This window comes from Spodoptera frugiperda, chromosome 9 (assembly GCF_023101765.2).
Source record: "Spodoptera frugiperda isolate SF20-4 chromosome 9, AGI-APGP_CSIRO_Sfru_2.0, whole genome shotgun sequence".
Classification (NCBI taxonomy): Eukaryota; Metazoa; Arthropoda; class Insecta; order Lepidoptera; family Noctuidae; genus Spodoptera; species Spodoptera frugiperda.
This window is the reverse complement of record NC_064220.1, coordinates 5,489,996-5,506,936: the sequence shown is the minus strand read 5'-3', so window position 1 is coordinate 5,506,936 and position 16,941 is coordinate 5,489,996. Positions and strand designations below refer to the sequence as shown.

Here is a 16,941-nt window from a genome sequence, read left to right as displayed (position 1 = left end):
CTCACCAAAAATAAGATAACCACCAAATATAAACACAGACTTAATATGCTAATAAGATCCCAATTAACATCCCGTAATCTATTCAAAGCCATAAACTCATTTGCCATCCCAATACTCACATACTCTTTTGGAATTGTAAGCTGGTCGAAAACTGATTTAATCAAATTACAACGGTCTATCAATACATCTTTGACCATAAACCGAAAGCACCACCCACGATCCTGTGTGCAAAGACTCACGCTACCGAGAGAAGATGGAGGACGGGGTCTTATAGACATTGAAAACTTACATAACCAGCAGATCATCAACTTGAGAAAGTTTTTCTTCCAAAAAGCCCAACAATCTCCCCTTCACAAACTCATTTCATGCCTTGATAAAAATTACACCCCACTGAATTTGCACTCTTCTGACCCACAACGTAATGAGAGTATCACCACCAAATCTGACAAAATCGCAGCTTGGGAACGTAAATCCCTCCATGGAAGACATCGCCTCGACCTGCAGCAACCTCATGTCGATATGAAAGCATCGAACGCGTCGCTGCGGCGAGGCGAACTCTTCCCTGAAACGGAGGGTTTTATGATTGCCATACAAGATCAGTTTATTGACACAGCAAACTATCAAAAATTCATCATCCGAAGACCCAACTATAACGACAGTTGTAGACGATGTCACAGTTATTCAGAGACCATCCAGCACATCACAGGTGCCTGTAGAGCCATAGCCCAGACAGACTATAAACACCGTCATGACCAAGTTGCCGCAATTATCCACCAATCCCTAGCTATACAAACTAAATTAGTCGCTGATAAAGTACCGTACTACAAATGTAAACCACAGGCCAATTGCAGGCCAACATGCCAATAAAATGACAATTTTAAACTATATTGGGACAGAACCATCATCACAGATAAAGCAATATATAACAATAGACCAGATATAACCATGTTAGATAAGCAAAAGAAATTAGTTTACATCATAGACATAGCAATATGCAACACCCACAATCTCACCAACACACACTCCGAAAAAATAGCAAAATACACAGACTTGTCAATAGAGATAAAAACTCAGTGGAACGTTACCCACACCAAAACTGTCCCAATTATTTTATCCACCACGGGAGTAATCCCTAAGACCAAGTTTAAACCAGTTAAATATCAGTCCATCAACCTACCTTCTTCTTCAAAAAGCAGTAATCTTAAACACTTGCCGTCAAACTCGAAAATTCCTCAATACATAGAAAAAGATATTTCATTTACAGCACTTGGCTTCGGCCCGTGCTTTTTTTAGAACCCCACAAGATGGGAGAAAACTTAAAAGTTTCAAGAAATAATAATAATAATAAAAGCCTTTATTCGCTTGACCACTTTTACAATTTTTCTTAAATAATGCGTACTACTTATACAGATTTAGGTATACAAAGAACGTAAAATATAAAATTATTTTATTATAACTTTTTTTTTTTTTAATTTAAGCAACCAGTTTATTGGTCAGGTTGTCCATTGACATAGGCCTCCCCCATTATTTTCCATTCATTTCTATTCCGAGCTATCCTCCTCCATCCTTTTGGTAAATCATCCTCCCATCTTTTGATTTGACGACCTTTCATTCTTTTTCCATTTCTCGGATACCACTCTAATATATCTTTTCGATTCCTTAAGTCATAATTATATATGGAATACATTGGAAAAGCAAGGTGTGCATAGCAAATACATCAGAATCTTACGGGCGATTTATAAAGAATCTACAGCTATGGTTCAACTCGAACAGCAGAGAGAAGAGTTTAGCATTCAACGAGGCGTTCGGCAAGGTGACCCATTTTCTCCAAAACTTTTTATTGCAATATTAGAAAATATATTCAAAAATCTAAACTGGGATGACTTCAGTATAAGCGTAAATGGAGTCAAACTAAATCATTTGAGATTCGCTGATGACATTGTGATTTTTGCTGAGAAACCAGATACATTACAAACTATGCTACTACAATTAGGCAGTTGTCCCACCAACGGCGAGTGAACGACTAACTATCGGCTATTTTCTCGCTCAAGAAACGTACAATAGATATACTTTCCGTGTAAACAAAAGAGATGCATATACAAATAGTTGATCGCTGACTGTTCACACTGCCGGCGAGTGCTCGCTTCACTTGTTTGTTTTTGTTTTCACTCGTTTTCACTCGTTTCTAGTTCTAGCTCTACTCGTTACTCGTTCATCGTTGCCGGTGGGACAACTGCCTTAGATCATGAAAGCAAAAAAGCAGGATTATCCATGAACCCAACAAAGACAAAGGTTATGATAAACGCAATAAAAACCAAAATAGAAATAGAACAGGAGAATATTGAACACGTAGATGAGTATATATATTTAGGACAACTAACATCAATTAGAGACCAATACTCAAAAGAAATTGACAGAAGAATAAGCAACACATGGAAGCGCTACTGGTCCCTAAAAGAGATATTTAAAAATGAATCGGTGCCAATGTCAGTGAAAAGCAAGCTGCACAACACATGTATTCTTCCATGTCTTACTTATGGGTGTCAAACATGGCCCGCTACATATAAAAACAATCAGAAACTCACAGTTTGTCAACGCAATATGGAGCGAAGTATGCTGAATATAAGACTGCGGGACAGGTGGACAATTTCAAAAATAAGAAAAAGGACAAAAGTTTATGATATCCTACAAAAGATTAGGAAATTGAAATGGAACTGGACCGGACATATCATGAGAACAGAAAAAGAAAAATGGACAAAAGATATATTAGAGTGGCCGTTCAATTAGCCACCTACCAACTCTACGTAGTGGCATCCCGACTCATTTCCTAAGATCTACGAACTTCCAATAAAAGTCCGAATAGTTTTGTGACCATCGTAAATTCCGATCTTTTACCGCAATTCATTTGGCATATCTTAAAATATGTGACAAAGATCCGCTAAATATTGAAAAAGAGAGCAGGTATGAGGCAACCCGACCCGACCCGGAACGTTAGAATGACCAGACTACGAAAGAAATGTGAGACTAATGTCCGCTTCTTTCGTTGTAATAATTTTTTGAAATACTCGTCGATAAGGCAATTAGATTTACTGGAAAAACCTAAGATAACGAACTTGTGGGTTTTTACAGAAATATTAGAATATAGATTAAAGAAGCTACTGAACTCCGTAATCATTAGGTCATTGTCGTTGTCAAAAAACACATTTTAAACATTTGTTCGCTACAACAATCTTTAGTACGCACAATGATTTCTAAGAGAGCACATTCGGGACTCTTAGTTCCGTTCATCATATTTTGTGCTTTGTCTGCGGCCGATGCAGTGAACAAAGGTAGTTTAACGTTCGTAATAGACGATACAATGTCCATGGGAGGTGAAATAGGGCAAGTGCGGGAAGAAGTTAACATTATATTTGATAAAGTGCTAAGTTCAAACGCTTCGCAAATAGAAAATTTTGTGCTCGTCACTCTAAATGATCCGGGTAAGTCATTAATATTTTATTACTTGTTTTTTTTTATTGAACAAGCCGGTAAACGAGCTTACTGTTCACCTGATAGTAAGCAATCACAGCTGCCTATGGACACCCGAAACACCAGAGGCGCTACAAGTGCGCTGCCGGCCTTTTGGAGGTTAGGAATTTAAAAGTTGTTGGAGAATCGGGGATTGGGAAGAGGAGTAATTGGGCCTCCGGTAACCTCACTCACACAACGCAGGCGTTGTTTCACGGCGGTTTTTTATGAGGCCGTTGTATTACTCAGTTCGAGCCGGCCCATTCGTGCCCGAAGCATGGCTCTTCCACACGTAACTTGTGCTACTGTCACACCATTTAATTCGAGATGAGTTAGGTAAAGGAACATTTTAAGTGCTTATACAAGCTTCTTGAGTCTCATGCAATAGTTTTACTAACATCTATAATTTGTTTTAATGTATAAAGCTGAAGAGTTTGTTTGTTTGAACGCGCTAATCTCCGGAACTACTAGTCCGATTTGAATAATTATTTTTGTGTTGGATAGTGCATTTATCGAAGAAGGCTATGGGCTAATAAAACATTACGCTATGACCAATAAAAGCCAAGCAGAGCGGGTGAAACCACGTGAAGTAGCTAGTAATGAATAAAGATACTATTATTTTGTGAAAAAACTTGTGATAACATACAATATTGAGCATGTGAGGTCTTGATAACACCAGTGCAAGTACGCTTGTTTTATTTGATGAGGTGTAGAAAAAGATGTTTATTTCAGGACATTACAAAAGTGATTACTTCGGCATTTGTGGACGATGACTCTTTTTTGTTGGATAGGTTATACTCATGGGGTAATATCATTTCAGGGTCCAAGTCAGGACCTTATTATGGGATCCCAGGGAAATCTAAGAAACTTACATATGAATGGGGTCTGATATCGTTAGGGGCCTGATAATAAACTGGCATGATCGCTAAGAGAACTCGTTAATTTTCTTTTTTCTTTCTTTTATAGTATTTTATTTTTTTGGATTTATGTAGACCTTAACGTCGTGGTGGCCCAGAGGTTTAAGACGTCCGTTTCTCATGCATGAGAGTACGGGCTCGAAACCTACCAACGGCAAGTACCAATGTGACTTTATCCGAGTTATTATGTACTTTCTAAGATTATTTAGACACCACTGACAAATGGTGAAGAAAAACATTGTGAGGAAACCTGGGCTTATAATTTCTAATTATTAGTTTGAAATCGCCAGCTCGCATTGAGCAAGCGTGGTGATCAATGCTCCAACCTTCTTCGTGTGAGAAGAGGCCTTTGGTCAGCATTGGCCACTGATAGGCTGTTGATGTGATGTGAGATAGATAGTTGATGTGATGTGATATATACTTTTGTTTTAGAAACTGTACTGCGTACCGTTACCAAAGACCCGAAAGAATTTAAAAGAGCTGTAGATGCAATACATCTTCATTCGTTCGGCAGGCCGGATTGTGCAGAAGCTGCTATGGCAGGCATTAACTTAGCACTTCGAAGTAGTATGCCCCACTCGTTTTTGTACGTTTTCACTGATGCATCAGCTAATGACTATGCATTGTATGATCAGGTTACAAGTCTTGCACACAAAATGCAGAGCCAGGTATTATCTCGTTTTTGTTTGAGAAATATAGCTGTTACTGCCGCATTCAAAGAAATTTAATGATTACTTAAACTATTCCTTAGTAACGATTTTTTATCGAAAACAATTGCTAAAGACAGGGTTAAGTAACCAATAAATGACTCTGAGTACGGCGGCTACGATATTATATCGATCTTCACTTTCCTGTTTAAGGGATTTTTTTAATTAAGTTGTAATACGGTTGGGTCGCACATTCTTTATGTGCATAAACTCATTGTTGAAATATTATAGTTTGGGCAAGATCTTATTATTATTATTTGTAATGAACTAAATTATTGTCACCTAAGTTTTATCCATTAAACAGAACAGTGAAGCTCGATTTTACATGTAGGATCTTAGACCATACGAATGAGTTAAATATTATATTCATTTAACAGTTTTATCATATCACGAACAATTATAATGTTTTTTTTTAATTTTAGATTGTATTTCTATTGACTGGCGATTGCGGTGATAGAAGTACACCTGAATACCAAGTGTATCACAAAGTGGCAGAGGCTACGTCAGGACAAGTCTTTAATATGGGCAAAAATGAACTGAAAGATGTAAGAAATATTCAATTATTTTTGAAATTAGACTACCTGTCAAGTATTCTTAAGTATACATTTATATTTTCTTAAATGTATAAATAAATATACGTTTATGAAAAATGAATGAAAACATAGATTTAGATATTAGATTATTGGATCGTTGTTTTTTGAGGATAGTACGGCAAATGAGCATGTATGGAGCACCTGGTGGTTAGCAATAGGGCTATGTGCTTTTTGTCACCGTCCTCGTATAAAAAAAAAAACTTTATTTTTGCTCTCTAGATAGAGAATTAGCTAGTGTTACGCCATCAGACATTGATATTTTGAAAACTCTAATGTTTGGACACAAAATCTTCGTTTTAGATAAGAGCCATCTGGTGAGCAAAAACAAAATGTTAACCCCCATTCACACAGCGTACACAACGCAAGCGTTGTTTCACGCCGGTATTCTGTAAGACCGTGGTATAACTCCGGTCGAGTCAGCTTGATTTACATATTTTTATTATTTCCACAGATACTGAAATATATTGAGGAGTCTATTACAGGCATAGGAAGCAAGATTGTAGACACAAAATTTGAACCCGGCTATGGTAAAAATCTAACAGTGAGTACTTTATCATTAATTACATTTATAATCACTTGAATTTTAAATTGTGCATCCTTAAAGCTATAGAATATAATATAACGTGTCTCTATACAAATTAGCAACCTACTTTTTAATTTATAATAACCAAACACTAAGACGAGAAATATTCTCTTCTACTTAAAAATTAATCTGAATGCCTTGTGTGATTTTGCGAGAGCGCTTTAGTGTGGCAGAAGAGCACTCATGGTGGCAGTCGCGAGACTAATACAATTGTAATTGACACGAACGAATAGGAAAATACTCGTACAACTTGTATTCTTACGTCCAAATATTCGACTGACGAGACAACTTATCTCATGGTAAACCAAAGGTGTAATACTAGAGTGATTTCTGTCGAACTATGATTTGGTAAAAAGTCATGGGATTTATCGACATCATCAGCACTAATTACTACGCTTGTTCAAGATGGATTGGCAATTTAAAACTCTTAGTAAATAAAAATAGTCCTAAATGATGGTAATAAAAAATATTTATTGCTTAATTTTTATCCAGTATACCGTCGACTCTCACACTGGAGATATACTGGTAGCTATAACTGGAGATGAACCCAAAATAGGAAACGCAATTGGTCCCAGTGGAAGTCGGCCTTATACAGAACACATAGTATCAAAAAAAAAAGAAATGGCGGTAAGTGATCCTTTTTAATTTTTGTATAATATCTTTATAGTGTGTATGTCACTGAACTTTTCTTAAACGACTGGACCGATTTTGATGAAATTTTTTGTGTGTGTTCAAGAGGATCTGAGAATGGTTTAGAATCACAATTTTATTAAATTGTGTCCGCTGGACAATGCTGGATTTTTTTTTATTAATTGTTAATTTATTAGTTGTTGTTGATTTTAGAATGTTTTACATTGGATCCGACAAATTTTCAAATTAGACAGGACAACGTCTATCAGGTCCGCTAGTACATACATATATTACTATGGTGTTCAGCTTTTATCTTGTCTGGTAGTAAGCGATGATGCAGCGTACGATGGAATAGGCTTTTCCATTAGCAACTTATTAACTTGGGCCATGAAGGCAACTAGGTTTCTTGAGTATCTTGTTAACCAGATGTCCTTTTTCATAATTCCACTCCTTTGCGAACTTTATAAAAGAACTTAAGGCGAAACGCTCCAGGCATATAGGTGTCATATCTACCATGAAGCGGTGGTGTTTTGCCGATTGACTGGTGGTACTATGCTGGAAAGAACTTGGAGGAATCAAGTAAGCAATATCCAGAACGCTCACAAAAATGTGTAATTAGATAAAAGAAACAAACGTGTTCGAGGCTTTGAAGCCGAGCCTCCACAAACGCATACTCGTTGATGATCTTAACGTTCTTGGCACGCCGCCCTATTCCATAAAAATTACAGTAAGTCTATTTTTTTCCGTTATCAGGTGGCGAAGGTGACGGGTGCGATGCCAGGAGAACACGTCGTGCCGGTCGGAAGTAAGTCCGAAACGCACGCAGTTGTGAGAGTAAAAAGCTCAATCGATTTTCAACTCGGATTTAGCGTGTCTCCACCAAAATCCAGCAAAGATATAGTCACAAGACCGGCGCCAAGTTTGTATAGATTTCATATAATATTCCTATAATATTGAAACTACCCTTGCAAGGCCAACTCTCCAGGCTTGGTTTGGCAAGATGGCAATTTATAACTGTTAAGAAAGTTTTTAAATATAAAATTAATATTTCTTGCAGAAGGGAATGTTCACATGGGTGTCAAGGTACTCGGGACAGGAGTTAAACTTGAGACAGTTAAAATACTTGGAATGAAGGGTGAAGTTATCGAGGAACTAAAATTAGAACTAGTCGATGAAAAAACGCAATTCTACCGGACACCGTCATTTAGCCCACCGTCTACTATGTTTAGTGTAACTGTAAGTATGTCTATTAATTTATCATTATCATCGTCACTAGCCCGTTTCCATCATCTCCTAGATAGAACGTCTAGTTTTTTGTATCCATACAAAAAACTAGTCGCTACAAAACGCATATTGGAAAAAAATCTTTAAACAATCATTTCAATAGATTGCCATGCTATCTTACGGTCCCCCATTTGACTATAAGTGATCTTTTTATTTTTTGTTTATTTTTCTTTTTTGTAATCATGGCCAAAATACTTACTAGTATTTGTAATTTTAGTTTCTCCTATGTGTGTGTTTACAAACATACACATCATACCTAGACTCGGAACAACACACTTAGTACGCATTGGTAATATTTTTTGCCAGTTATCTTGTAATTTAAGTCACAAATACCAACCTTTGTATCTCAATTCATTATTGTTACTGATAAAGCGATGATCCCACAGGGTCATTTATTCATACAGGTTATTTTCTTATAGATAAATGGATATGACATCAATACTAAATCGCCAGTGACGAGAAAAAGTCCAACACCTATATCTAGACAAGATTTGTCCACAGGTAGAAAGTTTTTCTTGTATATATTTAATTTGCAATCCATAAAAATAATAAGATAATAGTTATTTACGAATCTAAACTAATGAAAATTGTCTAAACTAATTCTGATTTTGATCTCATGGAACATTTCGTTACATCATGCAATCTAAAATATTTCTGTAAGCACATGTACAAAAAATTCGATCGATATCAGTGTGTGCTGCGATTTCATTACGCTCTGAAAGTAAGTAATGGTCGCAAAACAAGGCCAGGCATGTGGCAGCAACGGCGGTACTCAGGTATAGGCAGTGATACGGAACAAGAGTTACTGCAAAGCCGCCTCCTCCTTGTGCGAAGCACATAAACTCTCTAAGGAGGGGACGAAAATAAGGACCACTGTGTACTCTGTGATCTCTTACCGTCGTAATCGCAAATCTGTAAGTCGACAACAACCAAACGGAGCCTGCTAGGGGCGCATGCAAAACTAGTCACGCTCTGGGCTGGGTGGGTAAAGACATTTTGATTTTTTTCTGTCCTTAGGTACTAAAGGTATGAAATAATGAAAGGATTCTAATTGCCCTTCCTTTTTTTAGAGGAAAAAGTTGAAACAGCACCAGTAGTAACGATTGATGGTGACTCGTCAATAACTCTATACGATGATGATCCGTTAGAACTGACTTGTAAAGTTCACGCTTACCCCGAACCAGATATAAAATGGGTGGATAAGGAATCTGGGAATGCAATTCTTGCTGAGGTAATGACGTTTTAACATCCGATATAAATTATCTCGTGCTCATCTTTATTTTGTGTCAAAGTCAGCTTAAAATAATATAATTTAGAGGCATTACAATACAAAAATACAATTGCTGATACCTTCACAATATGGAGAGTGTAAATATACATTCGGTTTTTACTGGTATTAACTTATTGCCAGTATTTTAGCATTGTAATGTATTGGTACTTAGTAATGACGCTTGAATTCAAGGCAACTCCAAAAAACAAGTAGGCTCGCATTTTGCTACAAGTTTGTAGTGCAATATTAATTACATTATTATCATATTTTACAGACGAACATCTTCGAATTACCCTATGATTATATCAGTATTTTAAAAATAGACAAGGCAACCAAAAATGCCACTTACGAATGTAAAGCCAACAATCGCAATGGAAACGACGTTAAAGGCGTAGAAGTTATGGCAAAAAGGAGATTCTATTTTTATATAATCGAATCTCCTAAAGGTAATCTAAATCTTAGAATTAAAATTATGTTTAAGTTTTACTACTATCCTAAAGATACCGGGCCACAGCCGTATGCACAATTAAATGTTTTTGTAGTTAGCTTTTGGTACCTATCTAAAATATATAAAACTGTTATAAATAAGAACATGAACCCAATTTATAACTTGTAAACTTTGTTTCTGACGTTGCACTTGGCCGCATTACTGTTAAACAGCGGCAGTTTGTAACCAAGTGAGTTTGTGGAACACTAAAATTAATGTATACAATCGTCCACACTCGCGTTTTTCTCGCCGTTTTTGTGCATACAGTTTACTATCGTCTAGAACAAAATGTACAACTTTAAACGATAAAATCGGGAAACCATTGACGAAAAAAACTACTCCAAAATTTGTATCTTAGTGGTAGGACTTAAAGTTGAAAATATTACGGGTGGATTCGCGTTTTACAACCGTAGTGTTAATCTAAATAATGTTTTTGTATTTGTAGATATTCGTATAGAATATGCCAAAGAAGGTAAACTTGTTTGCAAGGTATATGCCTACCCATCTGCGACTATAAACTGGTATAAAGATGCAAAACCTTTGTCTAGTAGCAGCCGTATTGAGATATCCAAAGATCAGACAGTGGTGACCTTGAAAGACATGCAACCAGGTATGGAAGGAAAGTTCATGTGTGAAGCAAGAAATGATAAAGAGAGGAAAGTATTTTATTCCAACGTTGAAATATTTGGTGTAGGTAAGTCAAGTTAACCCGTCTATACGATATTATAAAGTGAAAAGATGGATAATTTGATTGGTTAAATAATCTACGAAATATTTATTTCAGAAAAACCTGTTATCGATAAGACAATAAACGAAATCCGTGTCACAGAGAAAACAAATGGCGAATTATCTTGCAGGTATGTTCATACATAACTCGATAGCCCTGGCATCACCTGGTTAAGAGTAGCCTCTGGCAAAAATGCAAACATACCTACGATCGCGCGCTCGCGCTCAAGACAACTGTATGTCAAAAGAATAGGCGATAATTGTGTCTCATGTCTACGCTTCTGTGTTTTTTGTTTGGTCGCGAGTTTTTAGGTCACATAAACTTGTGACGTTTATGTTTTATCAGTGTATCTATATACAATGGTAGGTACAAGACATCTCCTACATATACCTACATCAAGTTTATCAGTTATTTTATAAGTGTCGTGATATTTAGGAACTAACAAACATGAGACAAAATTCCAGCCTATGCCTTAACATTTTTAATATTTTTGTCATTATGGGATTATATTGCTCGTGTGAAATATTCTACAACTGTACCTACTAAGTATATATATTTTATAAACTTTATTTTCAGAATTCTTAAGGGGATCCCGAAACCAACTATAGTCTGGTCCTTCCTAGGTTCGGGTACAAAAATGTATTTGAAACAAACTGGAGAGACCATACAGTTGAAAAATGCTCACAGAGGCCAAAGTGGCCTGTACACATGTACAGCAAAAAACGTCTTGGGATCTGATAATCACAACACAGAATTGATAGTAGAATGTAAGTATGAACATTATTTTATTCGCACCCTTTATTCTCTCAGCTTCCTTTTTCATTACCATCCATGGATCAACCCTCAATGCGATTTGGCGATTTCAAATTTATAATTAGAAATTATAATCCCAAGTTTCCTCGCGATGCTTTTCTCCACCGTTTGTCAGTGGTGTCTAAGTAATCTTCGAAAGTAAATATAACTCTGAAAATGTTACATTGGTAGCTTCGGTTGATAGAATCCAAAGCCACACCCTCATGCATGAGAAGCGGGCTTCTTAAACCTCCGGGGCACCACGACGCGTAATATTTGAATTTCACCTTAGCTAAATATTTATTTATTTAAATAAATACTGGACCAACGAGACATTTTTAGATTTATTCACTTAATTATATATTCACCAGACGTAAGAAGGCAAACACGTCGTTTGAAAATAGCTATGTATATGCCTCCTGGTATACATATACGTATTTGTGTGGTTCTTCAGATCCACCACGCATAAAAAGTGATGTAAAGGAAATGAAGATTTTGGATGGCGATATAGCGAAGTTGCCATGTGACGTGGATGGAGTGCCAGCGCCAACGGTATACTGGACATTCAATGGAATCAATGTAACAAGTACTTGGAGAACTCAAATTACTACCGATTATAGTCTAATGTAAGTATTAAAGCATGTTATAACACAAAAGCAAAACAATTTTATTGAATTAGATCAAAAAGTTCTTAGAAATGTCGTAAAATTAAAATAAAAGTACATATTTCTATGTTCCAACCTTTTGATTGGCTCATAACAAAGTGTATTATGTTTCTTTGGAGATAAATATCTGTGTTACTGTTACTCTGGGTGGTGCAAAAATCACCAATACGTATTATTTAGATATAAACATACGAATTTTCAGAATCAAAACCACTGTAGCTGACACTGGGCATTATGTTTGCCACGCAGATAATAAGATTGGAAAAGATGAAAGAAAAATTATTCTAAAAATACATCGTAAGTAAAATTTAAATATACAAATATGTTATAGAATGTGAAAAGTAGAATTTATTCCAGAAGAGTGTTGCGTTAGATTTTTTAAAACTCGACGATACTTGCATTACCGTCTACACAACTTCTACTAAAGATGCACCGCGGAGGAATAAAACACATGTCGAGTGTGGTTCTGGAGGTTTTTAGCGTGTTTTGTATTGCGTCCATTTATTTGTGGGCCCCACCCACAAATAATAGTGGGTGCTGCATTTTTGCAGCGGTAAGTACCCCTCGGTAAGTACCCCTCTTTGAGGAGTGGCTAGAGAGGCGCCGCGGCGTCCTCACCTACCTGACGCAGATGCTTAATGGACATGGGAGTTTCGCGAACACCACAGATGGGGCCCAGTAGGGCTGATGGCTGATCTGGAGCTGCGGACTACCCAGCAGGTTTACCGGGGCTCCGGCTTGAAAACCAGGAGATGGAACGGGGTGGTTTTTAGTCAGTAAGAATCTGACACTCCCTCTCGCCTCGCCCTAAGCGGGAGAAGTAATTGGATGATTTTCCCCCGCAAAAAAATACCGTATTTTACAAACTTATCATTGCAGCGGATTTTTTTCCAGTAGTATTAGTGTAGTACAGATTGCCACAAAGTAACGCCTGATTCTACTCTTTAAATACACATTTTGCTACATTGTAGTTAAAAGTCGATATTTATAAATAATGGTTGATATCTTAGAACGTATGCTAATAAAAATTTTATTCCAGAAAAACCCGTTATCGATAAATCAGTTGCCGAAATCCGTGTCAGAGAGAAATCATATGGCAAATTGTCTTGTAGGTAAGTAAAGTCATTTTTATAATTAGACAATCTAATAATAGCATGATAATGTTTAATTTGTTTTGCTTCATTTTGATTAATGTTAGTTATTACAATGTTTTATTTTTTGTACGTGTATTGTTACTTTGGATTGCTGTAATCTGGAACATTAATATTTTATCGAAATAATGTTAAATCTACTGATCGAGAAAGGGCTACTTAACATTGTATGTATGACTATGTACTTATAAGATAATAATTTAACATCACAAGTTCTGATAACTTATTTAATGAGATCGGTATGTTTTCGTAGAGTAGCCTTCCTGGTGTCACTACTAAATATGTAGGTAACTTTCGTAATCCTTGAGTACTATATTTACCAACTTAATGACTAATGTATAAATAAAATTTATTTTTAGAATTCTTAAGGGGATCCCGAAACCAACTATAATCTGGTCCTTCCGAGGTTCGGGTACAAAAAAGTATTTGAAACAAACTGGAGAGACCATACAGTTGAAAAAAGCTCACAGAGGCCAAAGTGGCCTGTACACATGTACAGCGAAAAACGTCGAGGGATCGGATACTCACAACACAGAATTGATAGTAGAATGTAAGCATGAACTTCGAACTCTTCCAATTTCATTACCATCGGTCCAAAGGTAGTATGATAGTATTTATTTTATTTATTACGGCTTACCAACTAAGATATATACGGACAATCTTAAAAATATGGGAACAACAGTTAGTGTACACTAACTGTGTGCTCAGTGTATACTGCATTTATACTCTCTTTAAACAGTTATAGTTAGTTATGCATATTATGTATGTAGAAGGGATTGGTGGACGTTTATTGAAATCCGTTTCTCAGTGTATGTTTTTTTCAGATCGACCACGCATAAAAAGGGGTGTAAAGGTAATGAAGATTGTGGATGGCGATAAAGCAAAGTTGACATGTGACGTGGATGGAGTGCCAGCGCCAACGGTATACTGGACATTCAATGGTATTGAAGTAACAAATACTTGGAAAACTGAAATTACTACCGATTACAATTTAATGTAAGTATTAAAGCATAATTATAACATAATATAGTCAAAGCAATTCGGTTCAATCAGACCATAAAAGTACTTTCAGATGCCATAAAAAAAGTATTTCATTATATTTTTCAAGTTTTTAATGGGTTCATTACAAAGTGTATACAGAAGAGTAGGTTAGTGTTATCTTATAATCACCTGATGATGAACAAAATCATTTACTTAACACACGAATTATTAAAAATAAAATCATATTTTCTAGAATCAAAACCACTTTACGTGACACTGGAAATTATGTGTGCCATGCAAAAAATAAGCTTGGGAAAGATGAACGCAAAGTTTTCCTACAAGTATACAGTAAGTGATATTATATCTACATCTCATTTTCCTTGTGTTATGGTAAAAGCCGGTGAACGAGCAGACGGATCACCAGATGGTAAGCAATCGCCGCCGCCCATTGACACCCGAAATACCAGAGGCATTTCAAGAAATTTAAGGGTGGTTGGGGAATCGGGGATTGGGAAGGGGGTAATTAGGCCTTCAGTAACCTCACTCACTCACCAAAACACAATGCAAGCGTTGTTTCACATCGATTTTCTGTGAGGCCGTGATATCAATCCAGTCGAGCCAACCCATTCGTGCCAATACAGGGCTCTCCCACACATTAATGTTAATGTGTAATTATTTAGGAAATAATGAATTCTATTATTGTAATTTAGTTGTATTTTCCACCAGTTAAAGTAAAATTTTAATCTCACGTTTCAAATATAGACTCTATTTTGCAAACCACGTGTCTGGTGAAAAGTAGGGTATTGAATACATCTCCCTCTTTTAAGGAACAAATAATGGGATTTTGTGACAAACACACACCTCTTTTTTGGGGTGTTCACTGTTCAAGTCTCTATTTTAATAACATAGACGAGTCGTAATTATTTCGTTCAATTTGTTTTCACAGTTCCAGTGACCATTGTGGAACCAAAATCAAATATGGTTGAGACCATGGTTGGCAAGGGAAAGGTACTAAGCTGCACCGCTATGGGGTACCCCGAACCAGACATAAAATGGACTTTCCACAAGACCTTTGATGCTCCTGGCACATCAGTGCCAGGAGCATCAAAGGTCGTGACATCAGTCACGTAAGTATTGCGATATAGCTGGTTGGTTTGCCTGATTTTATTGTTGGTGTCCTATCGTAACAAGAAAATTTCAAAATTATGCGTGCTGTAAAATTAATAGTCATTTTTTTTATGGAACGACGATTTTTTTATGGTATATGAGCAGACATGTCGCCTGATGGTAAGCAATCGCCGCCGCCCATGGACACTTGAAACACCAGAGTCGTTACAAGTGCGTTGCCAGCCTTTTGGGAGTTAGGAATTTAAGGGTTGATGGGGAATCAGGGATTGGGGAATTGGGCCTCCGGTAAGCTCACTTACACAACGCTAGCGTTGTTTCACGTTGGTTTTCTGTGAGGCCGTGGTATCACTCCTGTCGAGCCCGCCAATTCGTGGCGAAGCATGGCTCTGCCACACTTTCATTTTTCATTTCTTCTCATTTAGATTTCTAATTTTATTGCATCATTCTCGAACTGGTTACTTTGCTTTTTATTCAATTTGTTTAAAGCTACCTATTTCACCGGTCGTTGAAAATTGATTTAGGGCATGTAGGGGACCGATCATTGCCTTAAGCGGGTTTAGGAATTTAGGGATTGTTGGGGAATCACGGATTAAGAAGATTGGGAAGGGGTTAATTGGGCCTGCAGTGACCTCACTCCCACAACGCAAGCGTTGTTTCACGTCGGTTTTCTGTGAGGCCGTGGTATCACTCCGGTCAAGCCGGCCCATTCGTCTCGAAGCATGGCTCTCCCTCACTAAATGAAAGTACATTAACTAACTATTATACTATACTTTCAACTATTGGTTCTCTAAGTAACCAACCAGTAATTATAGCAATCATGTCCTATCCTATCCTAAGATAATTACCTAACTATCTCCATGGCTGCTGCGCAACATAGCGCGGGTTCGATTCCCGCTCGGATTAACTGTTTGTGTAAACCACAGATTGTTGTTCCGTGTCTAGTTATGTGAAAGTATGTTTGTAAACACATTCCTTAAAATTCCATTTCTTAAAACTCTCCTGAAAAGCTTTTGAAAGAAAATTTAATATGAATGGAAAGAAACTGAGATCAACTAACAATTAAAAAAATCAAAACTTCACGCTGGCACCCGCGAAGTCGCGACCACCCAATCAACAAAATAGTCGTGTCTTTGTATCTTATAAATAATAGTGAGTACATCGAAATGCCAATTGTAATCAATGGTAAAACAATTTCCGAACTACGGTTAGGTCAAGGCTTAACAATGATATAATATATTCTTCAATGGGAAGGTGAAAAAATAATCTTTACGAGTATCATAACACTGTGAATGCTAATTTTGTGTTTTATTACTTTGCTATTTGGATCTTTTTATAAGGTCACCTGATTGATGTGTCTTCGTTGTGTCGATAATGCAAATTTTGCTGACAATATTACTGTGTCCAAGGTTTTTAGAATCGTCGGGTTTCTTGGAAAGCTTTTAGGATATATGTGAAATAGCTAAATCTATTTATAAAATCTGGGGGCACGGTAGTGCCATTAGACGAGCCAAGCGAAGCG

At 36.8% G+C, this 16,941-nt stretch overlaps 1 protein-coding gene across 2 annotated transcripts; it reads left to right on the top strand.

Annotated features, from left to right (window-relative positions):
• The first annotated feature begins 3,220 nt into the window (after nt 1-3,220).
• LOC118271483 (hemicentin-2-like) lies at nt 3,221-15,440 on the top strand. 2 transcript variants are annotated; one of them, XM_050695770.1, is made up of 20 exons: nt 3,221-3,479; nt 4,857-5,092; nt 5,554-5,676; nt 6,176-6,265; nt 6,800-6,934; nt 7,691-7,856; nt 7,995-8,173; nt 8,641-8,722; nt 9,292-9,452; nt 9,766-9,937; nt 10,424-10,672; nt 10,763-10,835; nt 11,282-11,472; nt 11,952-12,123; nt 12,365-12,459; nt 13,202-13,274; nt 13,673-13,863; nt 14,138-14,309; nt 14,548-14,642; nt 15,241-15,440. In XM_050695770.1, exons 1-20 carry the CDS (start codon nt 3,245-3,247, stop codon nt 15,423-15,425), a joined length of 3,075 nt encoding a protein of 1,024 aa, XP_050551727.1. In that variant the 5' UTR covers nt 3,221-3,244; the 3' UTR covers nt 15,426-15,440. The 2 variants fall into 2 exon arrangements, with proteins under 2 accessions (XP_050551727.1, XP_050551728.1); XM_050695771.1 differs by having other exon boundaries at nt 3,366-3,479; nt 4,939-5,092.
• Nucleotides 15,441-16,941: the final 1,501 nt, after the last annotated feature.

Excerpts from the sequence above, each read along its gene's own strand:
- LOC118271483 (XM_050695770.1), top strand. The coding sequence starts at position 3,245 with ATGATTTCTAAGAGAGCACATTCGGGACTCTTAGTTCCGTTCATCATA. Across the intron at positions 6,266-6,799 it reads GCTATGGTAAAAATCTAACA|TATACCGTCGACTCTCACAC; the intron begins GTGAGTACTTTA and ends ATTTTTATCCAG. Across the intron at positions 6,935-7,690 it reads CAAAAAAAAAAGAAATGGCG|GTGGCGAAGGTGACGGGTGC; the intron begins GTAAGTGATCCT and ends TTCCGTTATCAG.